We start from the raw sequence: 18,644 nt of genomic DNA, 5'->3' as shown, positions 1-18,644 counted from the left end.
ATTTTTCGATTTGAGTTTTCAGTTCTTAATTTTTCATTTTTTCGATCTGCAATTTTCGTTTCGTTTTTGCTTTCTTTATTTTTTCAATTTTTCGATTTTCTAATTTTGCAGCTCTTCAAATGTTCGATTTGCAATTCTTCTTTCTGTTATTTTTTAATTTTCAGGTTTAAATTTTTCAGGTTTTCAATTTTCCAACTCTTAAATTTTTCAGTTTTTAGATGTCGCAATGTTTGGATTCGAGTTTTTCGTGTTTTCAATTCTTTTTTTTTATTTATGGGTGTGCAATTTTTCGTTTCCATTTTTTTATTTATTCGATTTTTCAACATTTCTGTTTTAAAAAATGTTTTTGCAATTTTAATTTTTTCAATTTTTCGTTTCTTCAATTTTTGGATTTCGCAATTTTTCCGATTTCCCAACTGTTGGATGTTTCAATTTTTAATTTTTCATTTTTCGTTCTTTCAATATTCTGATTTGATACATATTTTTTTTCGATTTTTTTATAAATTTTCGTTTCTTCAATTTTTATTTTATAATTTTTCTAGTTTTTATTTTATTAATGATAATAATTTAAAAAAATCGACTTTTCAATTTTTTGATTTCTAATTTTCCAATTTTTTGCTTCAATTTTTCATTTCTTCAAATTCTCAATTAGCAATTATTTTCTTTACTTTTACGATTTTTCGATGTTTCAGTGTTCTAGTTTTATAACTGTTTTTAACTGAAAATTTTCAATTTTTCGATTTTTCATTTTTTTACTTTATTTTTTCGGTTTTCATTTTTTGTTTCTCTAATTTTACGACATACAACTCTTCGAAATTTCATTGCTAAATTTTTCAGTTTTTGGATTTTTCCATTTTTCGTGTCTTCAGTTTTTCTTTTTGGCTTTTTATAGTCTTTATTTTTCTCAAATTTTCGGTTTTTCAATATTCTGATTTTATTATTGTTCTTTTTTTAATTATGAAATGTTTCAATTTTTCGATTTTTAAACTTTTAGGTTTTTCATTTTCTCGATTTTTCAATTTTTTGTTTCTTCAATTTTTTAGATTTCGCAGGTGTACGAGTTTTCAATTTTTAATTTTTCATTTTTCGATTTTTCAATATTCTGATTTTACTTTTTCAATGTAGAATTTACCATTTTTGGATTTTTCCATTTTTCGATTGGTATTTTTTTCGATTTTTTATAAATTTTCGTTTCTTCAATTTTTTGAGTTCTAATTTTTCAATTTTTTGCTTCAATTTTTCATTTCTTCAATTGTGAAAGAATGCGGAACTTTTTGAAAAATTTTATTTTTATTTTTTAAAAAGTTGCCCAAAAATCCAAAAAAATTCTGGGACAGATTTCAACGTGCTCTGAATGTAATTTTTGAATATCATCAACTTGATCAAAAACTTGAAAAATTGAAGAAACTAGAAACTGAAAATCGAAAAATGAAAAATTGAGAAATTCGAAAAGGAAAAAGTGCAAAATCCAAAAATCGAAATATACAATTATTGAAAGATGAAAAATTTGAAATAAAAATATCGAGAAATTGAAAAAATAAGAATCAGAAAATTGGAAAATCGAATAAAAGAAAATTCTAAAAGCCAATAACTGAAAAATGGAAACATTTTTAAATCGTAAAATCGAAAAAGTGGAAATTTAAAAAAATTGTAATACTTATTCTGCCTACATTTGAAATGAAAACTAGAAAAATTGCAAAATCATGAAGCTGAAATATGTAAGATTGGAGAAAACGAAAACCTGAAAACCGAAAAATGAAAAAATCCAAAAATTGAAAGATTTCAAATTGAAAAATAAATTGTAAAATATTGAAAAACCGAAAATTTGAAATTAAGAAAGTAAATAAGAAGCCGAAACGAGAAATTGCAAATCGAAAAATTGAATAAATTAAAAACTGAAAAATCGTAAACCGTATAAAAAGTGAAATAATAAAGAACCAAAGACTTGAAAAATTAAAAATTCAATTTTTTCTCAAAACAAAAGAAATTTTAAATGAAAAACTGCAAAATCTAAAAATTGAAAAATTGAATAAATTAAAATTGAAAAAATAAAAATTATAGTAATTCTGTTTAAGCCTTATAAAAATTCCCTCGCCCCTGAAGTAACCAATTCTGCATTTTATCATTTTTCTGTTTCTTCAGTTTCCAAGTTTAATTTTTTAGTTCTTCAATTTTCCAAATTTGAATTTTTCGATTTGAGTTTTCAGTTCTTAATTGTTCATTTTTTCGATCTGCAATTTTTCGTTTCGTTTTTTCTTTCTTTATTTTTCCAATTTCTCGAGTTTTTAATTTTTAATTCTTCAATTTTTCGATTTTCTAATTTTGCAGCTCTTCAAATTTTTGATTTGGAATTCTTCTTTCTGTAATTTTTAAGTTTTCAGGTTTAAATTTTTCAGGTTTTCAATTTTCCAACTCTTAAATTTTTCAGTTTTTAGGTGTCGCAATGTTTGGATTCGAGTTTTTCGTGTTTTCAATTCTTTTTTTTTATTTATGGGTGTGCAATTTTTCGTTTCCATTTTTTTATTTATCCGATTTTTCAACATTTCTGTTTTATAATTTTTGTTTTTGCAATTTTAATTTTTTCAATTTTTCGTTTCTTCAATTTTTGGATTTCGCAATTTTTCCATTTAGTCTCTCCGAGTTTCCATTGTTAAATTTTTCAGTTTTCCGATTTCCCAACTGTTGGATGTTTCAATTTTTAATTTTTCATTTTTCGTTTTTTCAATATTCTGATTTGATACATTTTTTTTTTCGATTTTTTATAAATTTTCGTTTCTTCAATTTTTTGAGTTCTAATTTTTCAATTTTTTGCTTCAATTTTTCATTTCTTCAATTGTGAAAGAATGCGGAACTTTTTGAAAAATTTTATTTTTATTTTTTAAAAAGTTGCCCAAAAATCCAAAAAAATTCTGGGACAGATTTCAACGTGCTGTGAATGTAATTTTTGAATATCATCAACTTGATCAAAAACTTGAAAAATTGAAGAAACTAGAAACTGAAAATCGAAAAATGAAAAATTGAGAAACTCGAAAAGGAAAAAGTGCAAAATCCAAAAATCGAAATATACAATTATTGAAAGATGAAAAATTTGAAATAAAAATATCGAGAAATTGAAAAAATAAGAATCAGAAAATTGGAAAATCGAATAAAAGAAAATTCTAAAAGCCAATAACTGAAAAATGGAAACATTTTTAAATCGTAAAATCGAAAAAGTGGAAATTTAAAAAAATTGTAATACTTATTCTGCCTACATTTGAAATGAAAACTAGAAAAATTGCAAAATCATGAAGCTGAAATATGTAAGATTGGAGAAAACGAAAACCTGAAAACCGAAAAATGAAAAAATCCAAAAATTGAAAGATTTCAAATTGAAAAATAAATTGTAAAATATTGAAAAACCGAAAATTTGAAATTAAGAAAGTAAATAAGAAACCGAAACGAGAAATTGCAAATCGAAAAATTGAATAAATTAAAAACTGAAAAATCGTAAACCGTATAAAAAGTGAAATAATAAAGAACCAAAGACTTGAAAAATTAAAAATTCAATTTTTTCTCAAAACAAAAGAAATTTTAAATGAAAAACTGCAAAATCTAAAAATTGAAAAATTGAATAAATTAAAATTGAAAAAATAAAAATTATAGTAATTCTGTTTAAGCCTTATAAAAATTCCCTCGCCCCTGAAGTAACCAATTCTGCATTTTATCATTTTTCTGTTTCTTCAGTTTCCAAGTTTAATTTTTTAGTTCTTCAATTTTCCAAATTTGAATTTTTCGATTTGAGTTTTCAGTTCTTAATTGTTCATTTTTTCGATCTGCAATTTTTCGTTTCGTTTTTTCTTTCTTTATTTTTCCAATTTCTCGAGTTTTTAATTTTTAATTCTTCAATTTTTCGATTTTCTAATTTTGCAGCTCTTCAAATTTTTGATTTGGAATTCTTCTTTCTGTAATTTTTAAGTTTTCAGGTTTAAATTTTTCAGGTTTTCAATTTTCCAACTCTTAAATTTTTCAGTTTTTAGGTGTCGCAATGTTTGGATTCGAGTTTTTCGTGTTTTCAATTCTTTTTTTTTATTTATGGGTGTGCAATTTTTCGTTTCCATTTTTTTATTTATCCGATTTTTCAACATTTCTGTTTTATAATTTTTGTTTTTGCAATTTTAATTTTTTCAATTTTTCGTTTCTTCAATTTTTGGATTTCGCAATTTTTCCATTTAGTCTCTCCGAGTTTCCATTGTTAAATTTTTCAGTTTTCCGATTTCCCAACTGTTGGATGTTTCAATTTTTAATTTTTCATTTTTCGTTTTTTCAATATTCTGATTCCAACTCTTAAATTTTTCAGTTTTTACATGTCGCAATGTTTGGATTCGAGTTTTTCGTGTTTTCAATTCTTTTTTTTTTATTTATGGGTGTGCAATTTTTCGTTTCTATTTTTTTATTTATTCGATTTTTCAACATTTTTTTTTGATAATTTTTTAATTTTTTCAATTTTTCGTTTCTTCAATTTTTTGATTTCGCAATTTTTCCATTTAAAGTCTCTCCGAATTTCCATTGTTAAATTTTTCAGTTTTCCGATTTCCCAACTGTTGGATGTTTCAATTTTTAATTTTTCATTTTTCGTTTTTTCAATATTCTGATTTGATACATATTTTTTTTCGATTTTTTATAAATTTTCGTTTCTTCAATTTTTATTTTGTAATTTTTCTAGTTTTTATTTTATTAATGATAATAATTTAAAAAAATCGTTTTTGCACCTTCACGATGACTTTGAAACTTTTTCGTTTATTCGACTTTTCAATTTTTTGATTTCTAATTTTCCAATTTTTTGCTTCAATTTTTCATTTCTTCAAATTCTCGATTAGCAATTATTTTCTTTACTTTTACGATTTTTCGATGTTTCAGTGTTCTAGTTTTATAACCGTTTTTAACTGAAATTTTTCAATTTTTCGATTTTTCATTTTTTTACTTTATTTTTTCGGTTTTCATTTTTTGTTTCTCTAATTTTACGACACACAACTCTTCGAAATTTCATTGTTAAATTTTTCGGTTTTTCGTTCTTCCAACAAATATCCAATGTTGCAATTTTAAATTTTTCAATTTTTGGATTTTTCAATTTTTCGTGTCTACAGTTTTTCTTTTTCGCTTTTTATAGTCTTTATTTTTTCAATTTTTCGATTTTTCAATATTCTGATTTTATTATTTTTCGTTTTTTTATTTTATTTTTTCAGTTTTTCAATTGTTGAATTTTTCAATTTTTCATGTCTTTAGTTTTTCGACTTTTCTTTTTTGCTTTTTAGTCTTCATTTTTTTAAATTTTTCGGTTTTTCGATATTCTGATTTTGTTATGTTTCTCTTTTTAATTAAAAAATTTTTCAATTTTTTTATTTTTCAACTTTTAGGTTATTCAATTTCTCGATTTTTCAATCTTTTGTTTTTCAATTTTTGATTTGCGTGTTCCAATTTTCGTTTTAAACATTTAATAATAATAACTATAATAATAACAAACAATTTAAAATTGTTTTGACTTTTTCAGCTTTACGATTTTATCATTTTTCCATTTTTCAATTATTAGATTTAACACTTTTTCATTTATTCTTTTTTTCAATTTTTTTATTTTTAATTTCTCAATTTCTGTATATTTAATTCACAATTTTGAATTGTTCCATTTTTCTGTTTAAGTCTGACCCGACTTATTCTGACTTAACTGGATCTACCTAACGTGATCAGACTTAACTTTCTGATCTATCCTGGCCTGACTTAACATTTTTCAAAATGTTTCCGAAAAATGGTTAAAATTTTTCTCTCATTTTTCCAAGAAACCATAAACTCGAAACAAAAACGGAGACCGCCGACAATTACGGTTATTTACTATTGTTTCTGCTTGTTTTCGAACTTTGATTCTTTTTTAAGTGTTAAACAATTTTCTTTGAGACCTTATAATATAAAATAATTCTGCAACTTGGAGAGCAATAAGTCAAACGAACTGATAATAAACGTTTAACTTTATTCGATAATCGTTTACTTGAAAAATAATTTTTAAGACAATTGTTTATACGATAGATTTAATCCAATGTCTACACACAGAACTATAAAGTATTTCAGATTTTCTATTTACGGATTCAATTTTGTCTTAGTTTCTTTTTTGTATTGACGGACGACGTTCCAAACAACTAACGTTCTTCATAATCTACATATGGCATATGTTTGACAGTTGGAATGATTTAAACATTAGAGATTTTTTAGAGAAATCGTCTACAAATTAAGGAAATCGCGTTCGAACGGTTTATTAGTTCTGCAGCAATTTATGGCGACAAAATATCCACAAATCTAATGTAATCTGTTTACTCGCTTTTAAAATTTCAGTTCAATTGAATTTGTTTTTGGCTTTTACCTAAATTATAGCTGGTAAATGAATGATCAAAACAAATTTGTAAAATGCTGACACGAATTTAATTAAAACAGAATATGTGAACACACCTAAAAAAAGATCAAGAACAGTAACAGAATTTTTCAAAATATAATAAAAGTGACAAGTGGTATCGCTAATGCACGTGGCCGTAATTCAAACTTTCGAACTTTCTGTATGTGTACTTAATGAATGTTCCCGCAGGGAAGAGTTAATATAAAAATCTATACTCGTTACGCTCATATTTTCCGGATAATAAAAACGTGCTCTATAAATTATAGCGTAAATATTTTTATTACACAAGTAAACGGTAAAGACTCCCACGAAAAATATTATAAAGTTTATATTGTTAATCGGATTTCGAGTGCGTTCGTTACGACGTAATGAAAGTTATTAAAGACCGTCCGGGTTAATTAGGAAGTGTGTTAACCCCCGTTTACACAAACCGGAGAAAATTGGATAACAATTATTTGCGATTATGTGGGGCATTTTATAAACTTGTTGCCTCTCCTTAACGTGGAAAAACTCCGTAAACAATTCGGAATTTCCCGTCGTCTTTTAGTTTTGACACTTCTTCGCTATATAAATTACCGAAAAACCGCCTCAATACAATTAATGTCCCCCATCTTGGAAGCGCCGTTGTCTCAATGCAAATTCTTGACAGACGGACTCCTTTCTCACCTCATGAATTCCTTAATTGAATCGATGACGCATAAACAACCATCACGAAATGAAAAAGAAAATCCGGCGAAAACCCATCCCGGAGAAAATTTTTCATTTACGATCTCGGCGCCAACGTGAAAGCTTCAATATTACAGGAAGTATTATGTGTTTGTGAGGGCTTTATATAAATTTTAGTGGTATTACCTACGCCATATTTTATTCAGCGTTCGTTCTCGCGCGATTTTTCGGCATGAGGAATCCGACTCGCCGGTGGCAGGCCGGATTTGGGATTCCGATAACGGATCGTATTGGCTGTGCAGCGAATCACGGCGAGTTTCGTTTTAAAACCCGCATAAAACTGTTATAAAACCGGAAGCAAATCGTTTGTGTAAAGTGTCGCGTGCAGGTGACTTTGGCACTTTGTTCGAGAATTTAATTTTTAAAGTTGCATAAAAGTGTCATAAAACTTTTCTTCGGAGTTAAATACACATTGTAAAGAGCGGATTTTAAGCAAAAATCGTATATTCGTTAAAATTTGCATAACAAGTTATGACCGATTCTCAGTCGATCGAATTCATTTTAACAATTTTTTTTTTGGAAAAATTTTGAAAATTGTAAGTCAGGTCAGTCAGATCAAGTCAGGTCAGATCAAGTCGAGTCAGAATAAATCAAATTAGATCTACCCTATAGGCTTATAAAACTTAAACAGAACCTTCAAAATCTAGAAGGATTTCACAACAAGATCAAAATCAAGTCAAGTCAGGTTAGGTCCCATCAAGTCATACTTGGTCAGATCGGACCAAGTTATGTCAAGTGAGGACAGATCAGAAAGTCAAGTTTGATAAAGCAGTCTGGTCATAATAAGTCAAGTCAGATACAGTTCATAAACTTATATGTAATATTTAAAACAGAACCTTCAAAATGTAGATAAATTTCATAATAAGGTCAAGTCACATCAGATTTGATCAAGTCATGTTAAGTCAGGTTAATATCTACACTTAGACACCAATTCTCAGTTGACTTGTAAGTCAGGTCAGTCAGGACAAGAGGGATCAGGAAGTCAGGTCTGATCACGTCAGGTCAGATCCAGTCAAATCAGATCGAATCAGGTCAGGACAGAAAAAAGTCATGTCTGATCAAGTCAGGTCCCAATAAGTCAGGTTGGATCAAGCTTACAAGCTTATAAGACTTAAACAGAACTACTATAATTTTTTATTTTTTCAATTTAAATTTATTCAGTTTTTGGTTCTTTAGTTTTACCGTGCGATTTTTCAGTTTTTCATTTTTCTTGTTTCTTCAAATTTAACATCTACAATTTTTTTATTTAAAATTTTATAGTTTTCAATTTTTAATTTGTCAGTTTTTAGATCCTTTAATTTTTCATTTCTTCAAATTTTTCGTTCCGATTTTTTATTTTCTTTATATATAGAATTTTTAATTTCAAAATCTTTGTTTTTTCAATTTTTCATTTTTTACGATATGTAGCTTCTCGAGGTTTCATTTTAAAGTTTTTCAGTTTTCCCATGTTACAACTTTTGGACGTTTCTACTTTTAGATCTTACAATTTTTCCATCTGGAATTTCACGGGTTTTCAATTTTTTATTTTTCAATGTTTCCTGTCTTTAATTTGTTGATTTACATTTTTTCGTTTTGGATTTTGATTTTTTTTGTTTTTTTTCAATTTTTCGATTTTTCAACTTTTAGATTTTTTTATTTTTCTTTTTTTCCACTTTTTCGTTTCTTCTTTATTTGCGTTTTTCGTTTACTCAGTTTTTCAATTTTTCAGTTTTTCGAATCAAAAAAATGGAAAAATTGTACAGCAATTAACGGAAAATATCTACAATTTGGCGAAAATTCTAAGCGATTAAACCTACTTTAACCATTTTTTTTGAAAAATTTTGAAAATTGTAAGCTTACTTTTCATGGTTTGAATTATTTATAATTTGACACCAATAATTCTCAACTGATTGAACACGTTTAAATTTTTTTTTTAATTTGAAAATTGTACTCAGGTCATTCAGGACAGGAGATATAAAAAAAATACAGGTCAGATCCAGTCGGGTCAGATCAAGGCAGGTCAGATCAAGTCAGGTGAGATCAGGTCAGGTCAGGTCAGGTCAGGTCAGGTCAGATCAAGTCGGATCAGATCAAGTCAGGTCAGATACAGTTCATAAACTTATATGTAATATTTAAAACGGAACCTTCAAAGTCTAGATAAATTTCATAAAAGGTCAAGTCACATCAGATTTGATCAAGTCATGTTAAGTCAGGTTAATATCTACACTTAGACACCAATTCTCAGTCGACTTGTAAGTCAGGTCAGTCAGGACAAGAGGGATCAGGAAGTCAGGTCTGATTACGTCAGGTCAGATCCAGTCAAATCAGATCGAATCAGGTCAGGACAGAAAAAAGTCATGTCTGATCAAGTCAGGTCCCAATAAGTCAGGTTGGATCAAGCTTACAAGCTTATAAGACTTAAACAGAACTACTATAATTTTTTATTTTTTCAATTTAAATTTATTCAGTTTTTGGTTCTTTAGTTTTACCGTGCGATTTTTCAGTTTTTCATTTTTCTTGTTTCTTCAAATTTAACATCTACAATTTTTTTATTTAAAATTTTATAGTTTTCAATTTTTAATTTGTCAGTTTTTAGATCCTTTAATTTTTCATTTCTTCAAATTTTTCGTTACGATTTTTCATTTTCTTTATATTTACAATTTTTTATTTTAAAATCTTTGTTTTTTCAATTTTTCATTTTTTTTACGATATGTAACTTCTCGAGGTTTCATTTTAAAGTTTTTCAGTTTTCCATGTTACAACTTTTGGATGTTTCTACTTTTAGATCTTACAATTTTCCCATTTGGAATTTCACGGGTTTTCAATTTTTTATTTTTCAATTTTTCCTGTCTTGAATTTGTTGATTTACATTTTGTCGTTTTGGATTTTTATTTTCTTTGTTTTTTTTTCAATTTTTCGATTTTTCAACTTTTAGATTTTTTCATTTTTCTTTTTTTCCACTTTTTCGTTTCTTCTTTATTTGCGTTTTTCGTTTTTTCAGTTTTTCAATTTTTCAGTTTTTCGAATCAAAAAAATGGAAAAATTGCACAGCAATTAACGGAAAATATCTACAATTTGACGCCAATTCTAGGACGATTAAATCTACTGTAACCATTTTTTTTTAATTTTGAAAATTGTAAGCTTACTTTTCATGGTTTGAATGTACGTCATGACGCCGATTTCGGATTCGTAATTAGCTAAAAATTATTTATAATTTGACACCAATAATTCTCAACTGATTGAACACGTTTTAAACTTTTTTTTAATTTGGCTAATTACGACAGGTCAGATCCAGTCGTGTCAGATCAAGGCAGGTCAGATCAAGTCAGGTAAGATCAGGTCAGGTCAGATCAAGTCGGATCAGATCAAGTCAGGTTAGATCAAGCTTATAAGACTTCGACAGAAGTTTCAAAATCTAAATAGATTTCTCAATTTGGTTAAGTCACGTCAGATCAAGTCAAGTTATGCCAAGTCAGATCAAATCAAGTCAAGTGAGGACAGATCAGAAAATCAAGTTCATAAACATATAAGATTTAAAACGAAACCTTCAAATTCTAGAAAAATTTCACAATAAGGTCAAGTCACGTTAGATCAAATCAAGTCAGACACGTCCCGTCAAGTCTTATCTGGTCAAATCGGATTAGGATAGACCAGAAATTCAATTCTGATCAATTTAGGTCAGTTCAAGTCGAGTCAGAATAAATCAAATTAGATCTACCCTATAGGCTTATAAGACTTAAACAGAACCTTCAAAATCTAGAAAGATTTCACAAGATCAAGATCAAGTCAAGTCAGGTTAGGTCCCATCAAGTCATACTTGGTCATATCGGGCCTAGTTTTGTGAAGTACGATCAAATCAGGTCAAGTGAGGACAGATCAGAAAGTCAAGTTTGATAAAGCAGTCTGGTCATAATAAGTCAGGTCAGATACAGTTCATAAACTTATATGTAATATTTAAAACGGAACCTTCAAAATCTAGATAAATTTCATAAAAGGTCAAGTCACATCAGATTTGATCAAGTCATGTTAAGTCAGGTTAATATCTACACTTAGACACCAATTCTCAGTTGACTTGTAAGTCAGGTCAGTCAGGACAAGAGGGATCAGGAAGTCAGGTCTGATCACGTCAGGTCAGATCCAGTCAAATCAGATCGAATCAGGTCAGGACGGAAAAAAGTCATGTCTGATCAAGTCAGGTCCCAATAAGTCAGGTTGGGTCAAGCTTACAAGCTTTAAGACTTAAACAGAACTACTATAATTTTTAATTTTTCGATTTAAATTTATTCAGTTTTTGGTTCTTTAGTTTTACCGTGCGATTTTTCAGTTTTTCATTTTTCTTGTTTCTTCAAATTTAACATCTACAATTTTTTTTTTCTAAAATTTTATAGTTTTCAATTTTTAATTTGTCAGTTTTTAGATCCTTTAATTTTTCATTTCTTCAAATTTTTCGCCCGATTTTTCATTTTCTTTATATTTACAATTTTTAATTTTAAAATCTTTGTTTTTTCAATTTTTCATTTTTTTTACGATATGTAACTTCTCGAGGTTTCATTTTAAAGTTTTTCAGTTTTCCCATGTTACAACTTTTGGATGTTTCTACTTTTAGATCTTACAATTTTTCCATCTGGAATTTCACGGGTTTTCAATTTTTTATTTTTCAATTTTTCCTGTCTTTAATTTGTTGATTTACATTTTTTCGTTTTGGATTTTTATTTTCTTTGTTTTTTTTCAATTTTTCGATTTTTCAACTTTTAGATTTTTTTATTTTTCTTGTTTTCCACTTTTTCGATTCTTCTTTATTTGCGTTTTTCGTTTTCTCAGTTTTTCAATTTTTCAGTTTTTCGAATCAAAAAAATGGAAAAATTGCACAGCAATTAACGGAAAATATCTACAATTTGACGCCAATCCTAGGACGATTAAATCTACTGTAACCATTTTTTTTTTATATTGAAAATTGTAAGCTTACTTTTCATGGTTTGAATGTACGTCATGACGCCGATTTCGGATTCGTAATTAGCTAAAAATTATTTATAATTTGACACCAATAATTCTCAACTGATTGAACACGTTTTAAACTTTTTTTTAATTTGGCTAATTACGACAGGTCAGATCCAGTCGGGTCAGATCAAAGCAGGTCAGATCAACTCAGGTAAGATCAGGTTAGGCCAGATCAAGTCGGATCAGATCAAGTCAGGTTAGATCAAGCTTATAAGACTTAAACAGAAGTTTTAAAATCTAAATAGATTTCTCAATTTGGTTAAGTCACGTCAGATCAAGTCAAGTTATGTCAAGTCAGATCAAATCAAGTCAAGTGAGGACAGATCAGAAAATCAAGTTCATAAACATATAAGATTTAAAACGAAACCTTCAAATTCTAGAAAAATTTCACAATCAAGTCAAGTCAGGTTAGGTCCCATCAAGTCATACTTGGTCAGATCGGACCAAGTTATGTCAAGTGAGGACAGATCAGAAAGTCAAGTTTGATAAAGCAGTCTGGTCATAATAAGTCAAGTCAGATACAGTTCATAAACTTATATGTAATATTTAAAACGGAACCTTCAAAGTCTAGATAAATTTCATAAAAGGTCAAGTCACATCAGATTTGATCAAGTCATGTTAAGTCAGGTTAATATCTACACTTAGACACCAATTCTCAGTTGACTTGTAAGTCAGGTCAGTCAGGACAAGAGGGATCAGGAAGTCAGGTCTGATCACGTCAGGTCAGATCCAGTCAAATCAGATCGAATCAGGTCAGGACAGAAAAAAGCCATGTCTGATCAAGTCAGATCCCAATAAGTCAAGTTGGATCAAGCTTACAAGCTTATAAGACTTAAACAGAACTACTATAATTTTTTATTTTTCGATTTAAATTTATTCAGTTTTTGGTTCTTTAGTTTTACCGTGCGATTTTTCAGTTTTTCATTTTTCTTGTTTCTTCAAATTTAACATCTACAATTTTTTTATTTAAAATTTTATAGTTTTTAATTTTTAATTTGTCAGGTTTTAGATCCTTTAATTTTTCATTTCTTCAAATTTTTCGTTCCGATTTTTCATTTTCTTTATATTTACAATTTTTAATTTTAAAATCTTTGTTTTCTCAATTTTTCATTTTTTTACGATATGTAACTTCTCGAGGTTTCATTTTAAAGTTTTTCAGTTTTCCCATGTTACAACTTTTGGATGTTTCTACTTTTAGATCTTAAAATTTTTCCATCTGGAATTTCACGGGTTTTTAATTTTTTATTTTTCAATTTTTCCTGTCTTTAATTTGTTGATTTGCATTTTTTCGTTTTGGATTTTTATTTTCTTTGTTTTTTTTCAATTTTTCGATTTTTCAACTTTTAGATTTTTTTATTTTTCTTGTTTTCCACTTTTTCGATTCTTCTTTATTTGCGTTTTTCGTTTTCTCAGTTTTTCAATTTTTCAGTTTTTCGAATCAAAAAAATGGAAAAATTGTACAGCAATTAACGGAAAATATCTACAATTTGACGCCAATTCTATCTAGGACGATTAAATCTACTTTAATCATTTTTTTTTAGTTTTGAAAATTGTAAGCTTACTTTTCATGGTTTGAATGTACGTCATGACGCCGATTTCGGATTCGTAAATAGCTGAAAATTATTTATAATTTGACACCAATAATTCTCAACTGATTGAACACGTTTTAAACGTTTTTTTAGTTTGGCTAATTACGACAGGTCAGATACAGTCGTGTCAGATCAAGGCAGGTCAGATCAAGTCAGGTAAGATCAGGTCAGGTCAGATCAAGTCGGATCAGATCAAGTCAGGTTAGATCAAGCTTATAAGACTTCGACAGAAGTTTCAAAATCTAAATAGATTTCTCAATTTGGTTAAGTCACGTCAGATCAAGTCAAGTTATGCCAAGTCAGATCAAATCAAGTCAAGTGAGGACAGATCAGAAAATCAAGTTCATAAACATATAAGATTTAAAACGAAACCTTCAAATTCTAGAAAAATTTCACAATAAGGTCAAGTCACGTTAGATCAAATCAAGTCAGACACGTCCCGTCAAGTCATATCTGGTCAAATCGGATTAGGATAGACCAGAAATTCAATTCTGATCAATTTAGGTCAGTTCAAGTCGAGTCAGAATAAATCAAATTAGATCTACCCTATAGGCTTATAAGACTTAAACAGAACCTTCAAAATCTAGAAAGATTTCACAAGATCAAGATCAAATCAAGTCAGGTTAGGTCCCATCAAGTCATACTTGGTCATATCGGGCCAAGTTTTGTGAAGTCAGATCAAATCAGGTCAAGTGAGGACAGATCAGAAAGTCAAGTTTGATAAAGCAGTCTGGTCATAATAAGTCAGGTCAGATACAGTTCATAAACTTATATGTAATATTTAAAACGGAACCTTCAAAGTCTAGATAAATTTCATAAAAGGTCAAGTCACATCAGATTTGATCAAGTCATGTTAAGTCAGGTTAATATTTGCACTTAGACACCAATTCTCAGTTGACTTGTAAGTCAGGTCAGTCAGGACAAGAGGGATCAGGAAGTCAGGTCTGATCACGTCAGGTCAGATCCAGTCAAATCAGATCGAATCAGGTCAGGACAGAAAAAAGCCATGTCTGATCAAGTCAGATCCCAATAAGTCAGGTTGGATCAAGCTTACAAGCTTGTAAGACTTAAACAGAACTACTATAATTTTTAATTTTTCGATTTAAATTTATTCAGTTTTTGGTTCTTTAGTTTTACCGTGCGATTTTTCAGTTTTTCATTTTTCTTGTTTCTTCAAATTTAACATCTACAATTTTTTTATTTAAAATTTTATAGTTTTCAATTTTTAATTTGTCAGTTTTTAGATCCTTTAATTTTTCATTTCTTCAAATTTTTCGTTCCGATTTTTTATTTTTTTTATATTTAGAATTTTTAATTTTAAAATCTTTGTTTATTCAATTTTTCATTTTTTTACGATATGTAACTTCTCGAGGTTTCATTTTAAAGTTTTTCAGTTTTCCCATGTTACAACTTTTGGATGTTTCTACTTTTAGATCTTACAATTTTTCCATCTGGAATTTCACGGGTTTTCAATTTTTTATTTTTCAATTTTTCCTGTCTTTAATTTGTTGATTTACATTTTTTCGTGTTGGATTTTTATTTTCTTTGTTTTTTTTTTCAATTTTTCGATTTTTCAACTTTTAGATTTTTTATTTTTCTTTTTTCCACTTTTTCGATTCTTCTTTATTTGCGTTTTTCGTTTTCTGAGTTTTTCAATTTTTCAGTTTTTCGAATCAAAAAAATGGAAAAATTGCACAGCAATTAACGGAAAATATCTACAATTTGACGCCAATTCTAGGACGATTAAATCTACTGTAACCATTTTTTTTTAATTTTGAAAATTGTAAGCTTACTTTTCATGGTTTGAATGTACGTCATGACGCCGATTTCGGATTCGTAATTAGCTAAAAATTATTTATAATTTGACACCAATAATTCTCAACTGATTGAACACGTTTTAAACGTTTTCTTAATTTGGCTAATTACGACAGGTCAGATCCAGTCGTGTCAGATCAAGGCAGGTCAGATCAAGTCAGGTAAGATCAGGTCAGGTCAGATCAAGTCGGATCAGATCAAGTCAGGTTAGATCAAGCTTATAAGACTTCGACAGAAGTTTCAAAATCTAAATAGATTTCTCAATTTGGTTAAGTCACGTCAGATCAAGTCAAGTTATGTCAAGTCAGATCAAATCAAGTGAGGACAGATCAGAAAATCAAGTTCATAAACATATAAGATTTAAAACGAAACCTTCAAATTCTAGAAAAATTTCACAATAAGGTCAAGTCACGTTAGATCAAATCAAGTCAGGCACGTCCCGTCAAGTCATATCTGGTCAAATCGGATTAGGATAGACCAGAAATTCAATTCTGATCAAGTTAGGTCAGTTCAAGTCGAGTCAGAATAAATCAAATTAGATCTACCCTATAGGCTTATAAGACTTAAACAGAACCTTCAAAATCTAGAAAGATTTCACAAGATCAAGATCAAATCAAGTCAGGTTAGGTCCCATCAAGTCATACTTGGTCATATCGGGCCAAGTTTTGTGAAGTCAGATCAAATCAGGTCAAGTGAGGACAGATCAGAAAGTCAAGTTTGATCAAGCAGTCTGGTCATAATAAGTCAGGTCAGATACAGTTCATAAACTTATATGTAATATTTAAAACGGAACCTTCAAAGTCTAGATAAATTTCATAAAAGGTCAAGTCACATCAGATTTGATCAAGTCATGTTAAGTCAGGTTAATATCTACACTTAGACACCAATTCTCAGTTGACTTGTAAGTCAGGTCAGCAGGACAAGAGGGATCAGGAAGTCAGGTCTGATCACGTCAGGTCAGATCCAGTCAAATCAGATCGAATCAGATCAGGACAGAAAAAAGTCATGTCTGATCAGGTCAGGTCCCAATAAGTCAGGTTGGATCAAGCTTACAAGCTTATAAGACTTAAACAGAACTACTATAATTTTTTATTTTTTCAATTTAAATTTATTCAGTTTTTGGTTCTTTAGTTTTACCGTGCGATTTTTCAGTTTTTCATTTTTCTTGTTTCTTCAAATTTAACATCTACAATTTTTTTATTTAAAATTTTATAGTTTTCAATTTTTAATTTGTCAGTTTTTAGATCCTTTAATTTTTCATTTCTTCAAATTTTTCGTTCCGATTTTTCATTTTTTTTATATTTAGAATTTTTAATTTTAAAATCTTTGTTTTTTCAATTTTTCATTTTTTTACGATATGTAACTTCTCGAGGTTTCATTTTAAAGTTTTTCAGTTTTTCCATTTTACAGCTTTTGGATGTTTTTACTTTTAGATCTTACAATTTTTCCATCTGCAATTTCACGAGTTTTCAATTTTTTATTTTTCAATTTTTCCCGTCTGTAACTTGCCGATTTACATTTTTTCGTTTTGGATTTTTATTTTCTTTGTTTTTTTCAATTTTTCGATTTTTCAACTTTTAGATTTTTTTCCACTTTTTCGTTTCTTCTTTATTTGCGTTTTTCGTTTTTTCAGTTTTTCAATTTTTCAGTTTTTCGAATCAAAAAAATGGAAAAATTGTACAGCAATTAACCGAAAATATCTACAATTTGACGAAAATTCTAGGGCGATTAAACCTACTTTAACCATTTTTTTTTGAAAAATTTTGAAAATTGTAAGCTTACTTTTCATGGTTTGAATTATTTATAATTTGACACCAATAATTCTCAACTGATTGAACACGTTTAATTTTTTTTTTAATTTGAAAATTGTATGACCGGACAGGAGATATAAAAAAATACAGGCTAATTACGACAGGTCAGATCCAGTCGGGTCAGATCAAGGCAGGTGAGATCAAGTCAGGTGAGATCAGGTCAGGTCAGGTCAGGTCAGGTCAGGTCAGGTCAGATCAAGTCGGATCAGATCAAGTCAGATTAGATCAAGCTTATAAGCTTATAAGACTTAAACAGAAGTTTCAAAATCTAAATAGATTTCTCAATTTGGTTAAGTCACGTCAGATCAAGCCAACTTATGTCAAGTCAGATCAAATCAAGTCAAGTGGGGACAGATCAGAAAATCAAGTTCGATCAAGCAGTCAGGTCAGAATAAGTCAAGTCAGATCAAGTTCATTAACTTATAATATTTAAAACGAAACCTTCAAATTCTAGACAAATTTCACAATAAGGTCAAGTCACGTTAGATCAAATCAAGTCAGACATGTCCCGTCAAGTCATATCTGGTCAAATCGGATCAGGATAGACCAGAAATTCAATTCTGATCAAGTTAGGTCAGCTCAAGTCAGCTCAGAATAAATCAAGTGACATCAAACTTTTAAACCTATAAAACTTAAATGGAACATTCAAAATCTAAATAAATTTCACAAGTCACATCACATCAAGTCGTGTTAAGTCAGGTTGATATATACACTTATACACTAATTCTCAGTCGATTTGTAAGTCAGGTCAGTCAGGACAGCAAAAATCAGGAAGTCAATTTTGATCACGACAAATCAGATGCACTCAGGGCAGATCAATCAAGTCAGGATAGAAATAAAGTCACGTCTGATCAGGTTATGTCAGAATATTATAAGTTTATGAGACTTAAACAGAACCTTCAAAATCTAGAACGATTTCACAATAAACTCAAGTCAAGTCAGGTTAAGTCCCGTAATACTTGGTCAGATCGAGTCAAGTTATGTTAAATCAGGTCAAATCAGGTCAGGTTTGGACAGATCAGAAAGTCAAGTTTGCTCAAGTCAGGTCAAAATAAGTCCAGTTAGATCAAGCTTATAACATTTAAAACGGAACCTTCAAAGTCCAGACAATATGGTCAAGTCACGTCAGATCATACCTAGTTAAATCGGTTCGAGGTATGTCAAGCCAGGTCAAATCAAGTCAGGTCAGGACAGATCAGAAAGTAAAGTCTTATCAAGTCAGATCAGCTCAGAAGAAGTCAAATTAGATCAAGCTTTTAAACTTATAAAACTTAAACAGAACCGTCAAAATCTAGACAAATTTCACAACAA

General features: G+C 28.8%; 2 protein-coding genes across 5 annotated transcripts in view; one reads left to right on the top strand and one right to left on the bottom strand.

Annotated features, from left to right (window-relative positions):
* 5-ht2a (5-hydroxytryptamine (serotonin) receptor 2A) overlaps positions 1-18,644 on the bottom strand; it is a 133,653-nt gene that overhangs the window by 78,282 nt on the left and 36,727 nt on the right. The window lies entirely within an intron of this gene.
* LOC135137046 (rhoptry surface protein CERLI2-like) lies at positions 6,540-17,878 on the top strand. Its single transcript, XM_064066585.1, has 9 exons — positions 6,540-6,575; positions 9,076-9,154; positions 10,405-10,494; positions 12,225-12,314; positions 13,801-13,908; positions 15,639-15,728; positions 17,405-17,482; positions 17,629-17,733; positions 17,805-17,878. Exons 1-9 carry the CDS (start codon positions 6,540-6,542, stop codon positions 17,876-17,878), a joined length of 750 nt encoding a protein of 249 aa, XP_063922655.1.

The sequence above is a fragment of the Zophobas morio genome, unplaced genomic scaffold (genome assembly GCF_036711695.1).
Source record: "Zophobas morio isolate AGI-343-1 ecotype UQ-CSIRO unplaced genomic scaffold, CSIRO_AGI_Zmor_V1 ptg000028l, whole genome shotgun sequence".
Lineage (NCBI taxonomy): Eukaryota > Metazoa > Arthropoda > Insecta > Coleoptera > Tenebrionidae > Zophobas > Zophobas morio.
Note: the sequence above shows the minus strand (reverse complement) of the source record. Positions and strands in the feature narration are given on the sequence as shown.

What these genes read in the sequence shown, in the direction of transcription:
- LOC135137046 (XM_064066585.1), top strand. Translation starts at nt 6,540, where the DNA reads ATGCACGTGGCCGTAATTCAAACTTTCGAACTTTCT. An exon ending in TTCAAACTTTCGAACTTTCT is followed by an intron (nt 6,576 to 9,075) that starts GTATGTGTACTT and finishes AATTGTACTCAG; the next exon opens with GTCATTCAGGACAGGAGATA. An exon ending in GGCAGGTGAGATCAAGTCAG is followed by an intron (nt 17,483 to 17,628) that starts GTGAGATCAGGT and finishes AATTTGGTTAAG; the next exon opens with TCACGTCAGATCAAGCCAAC.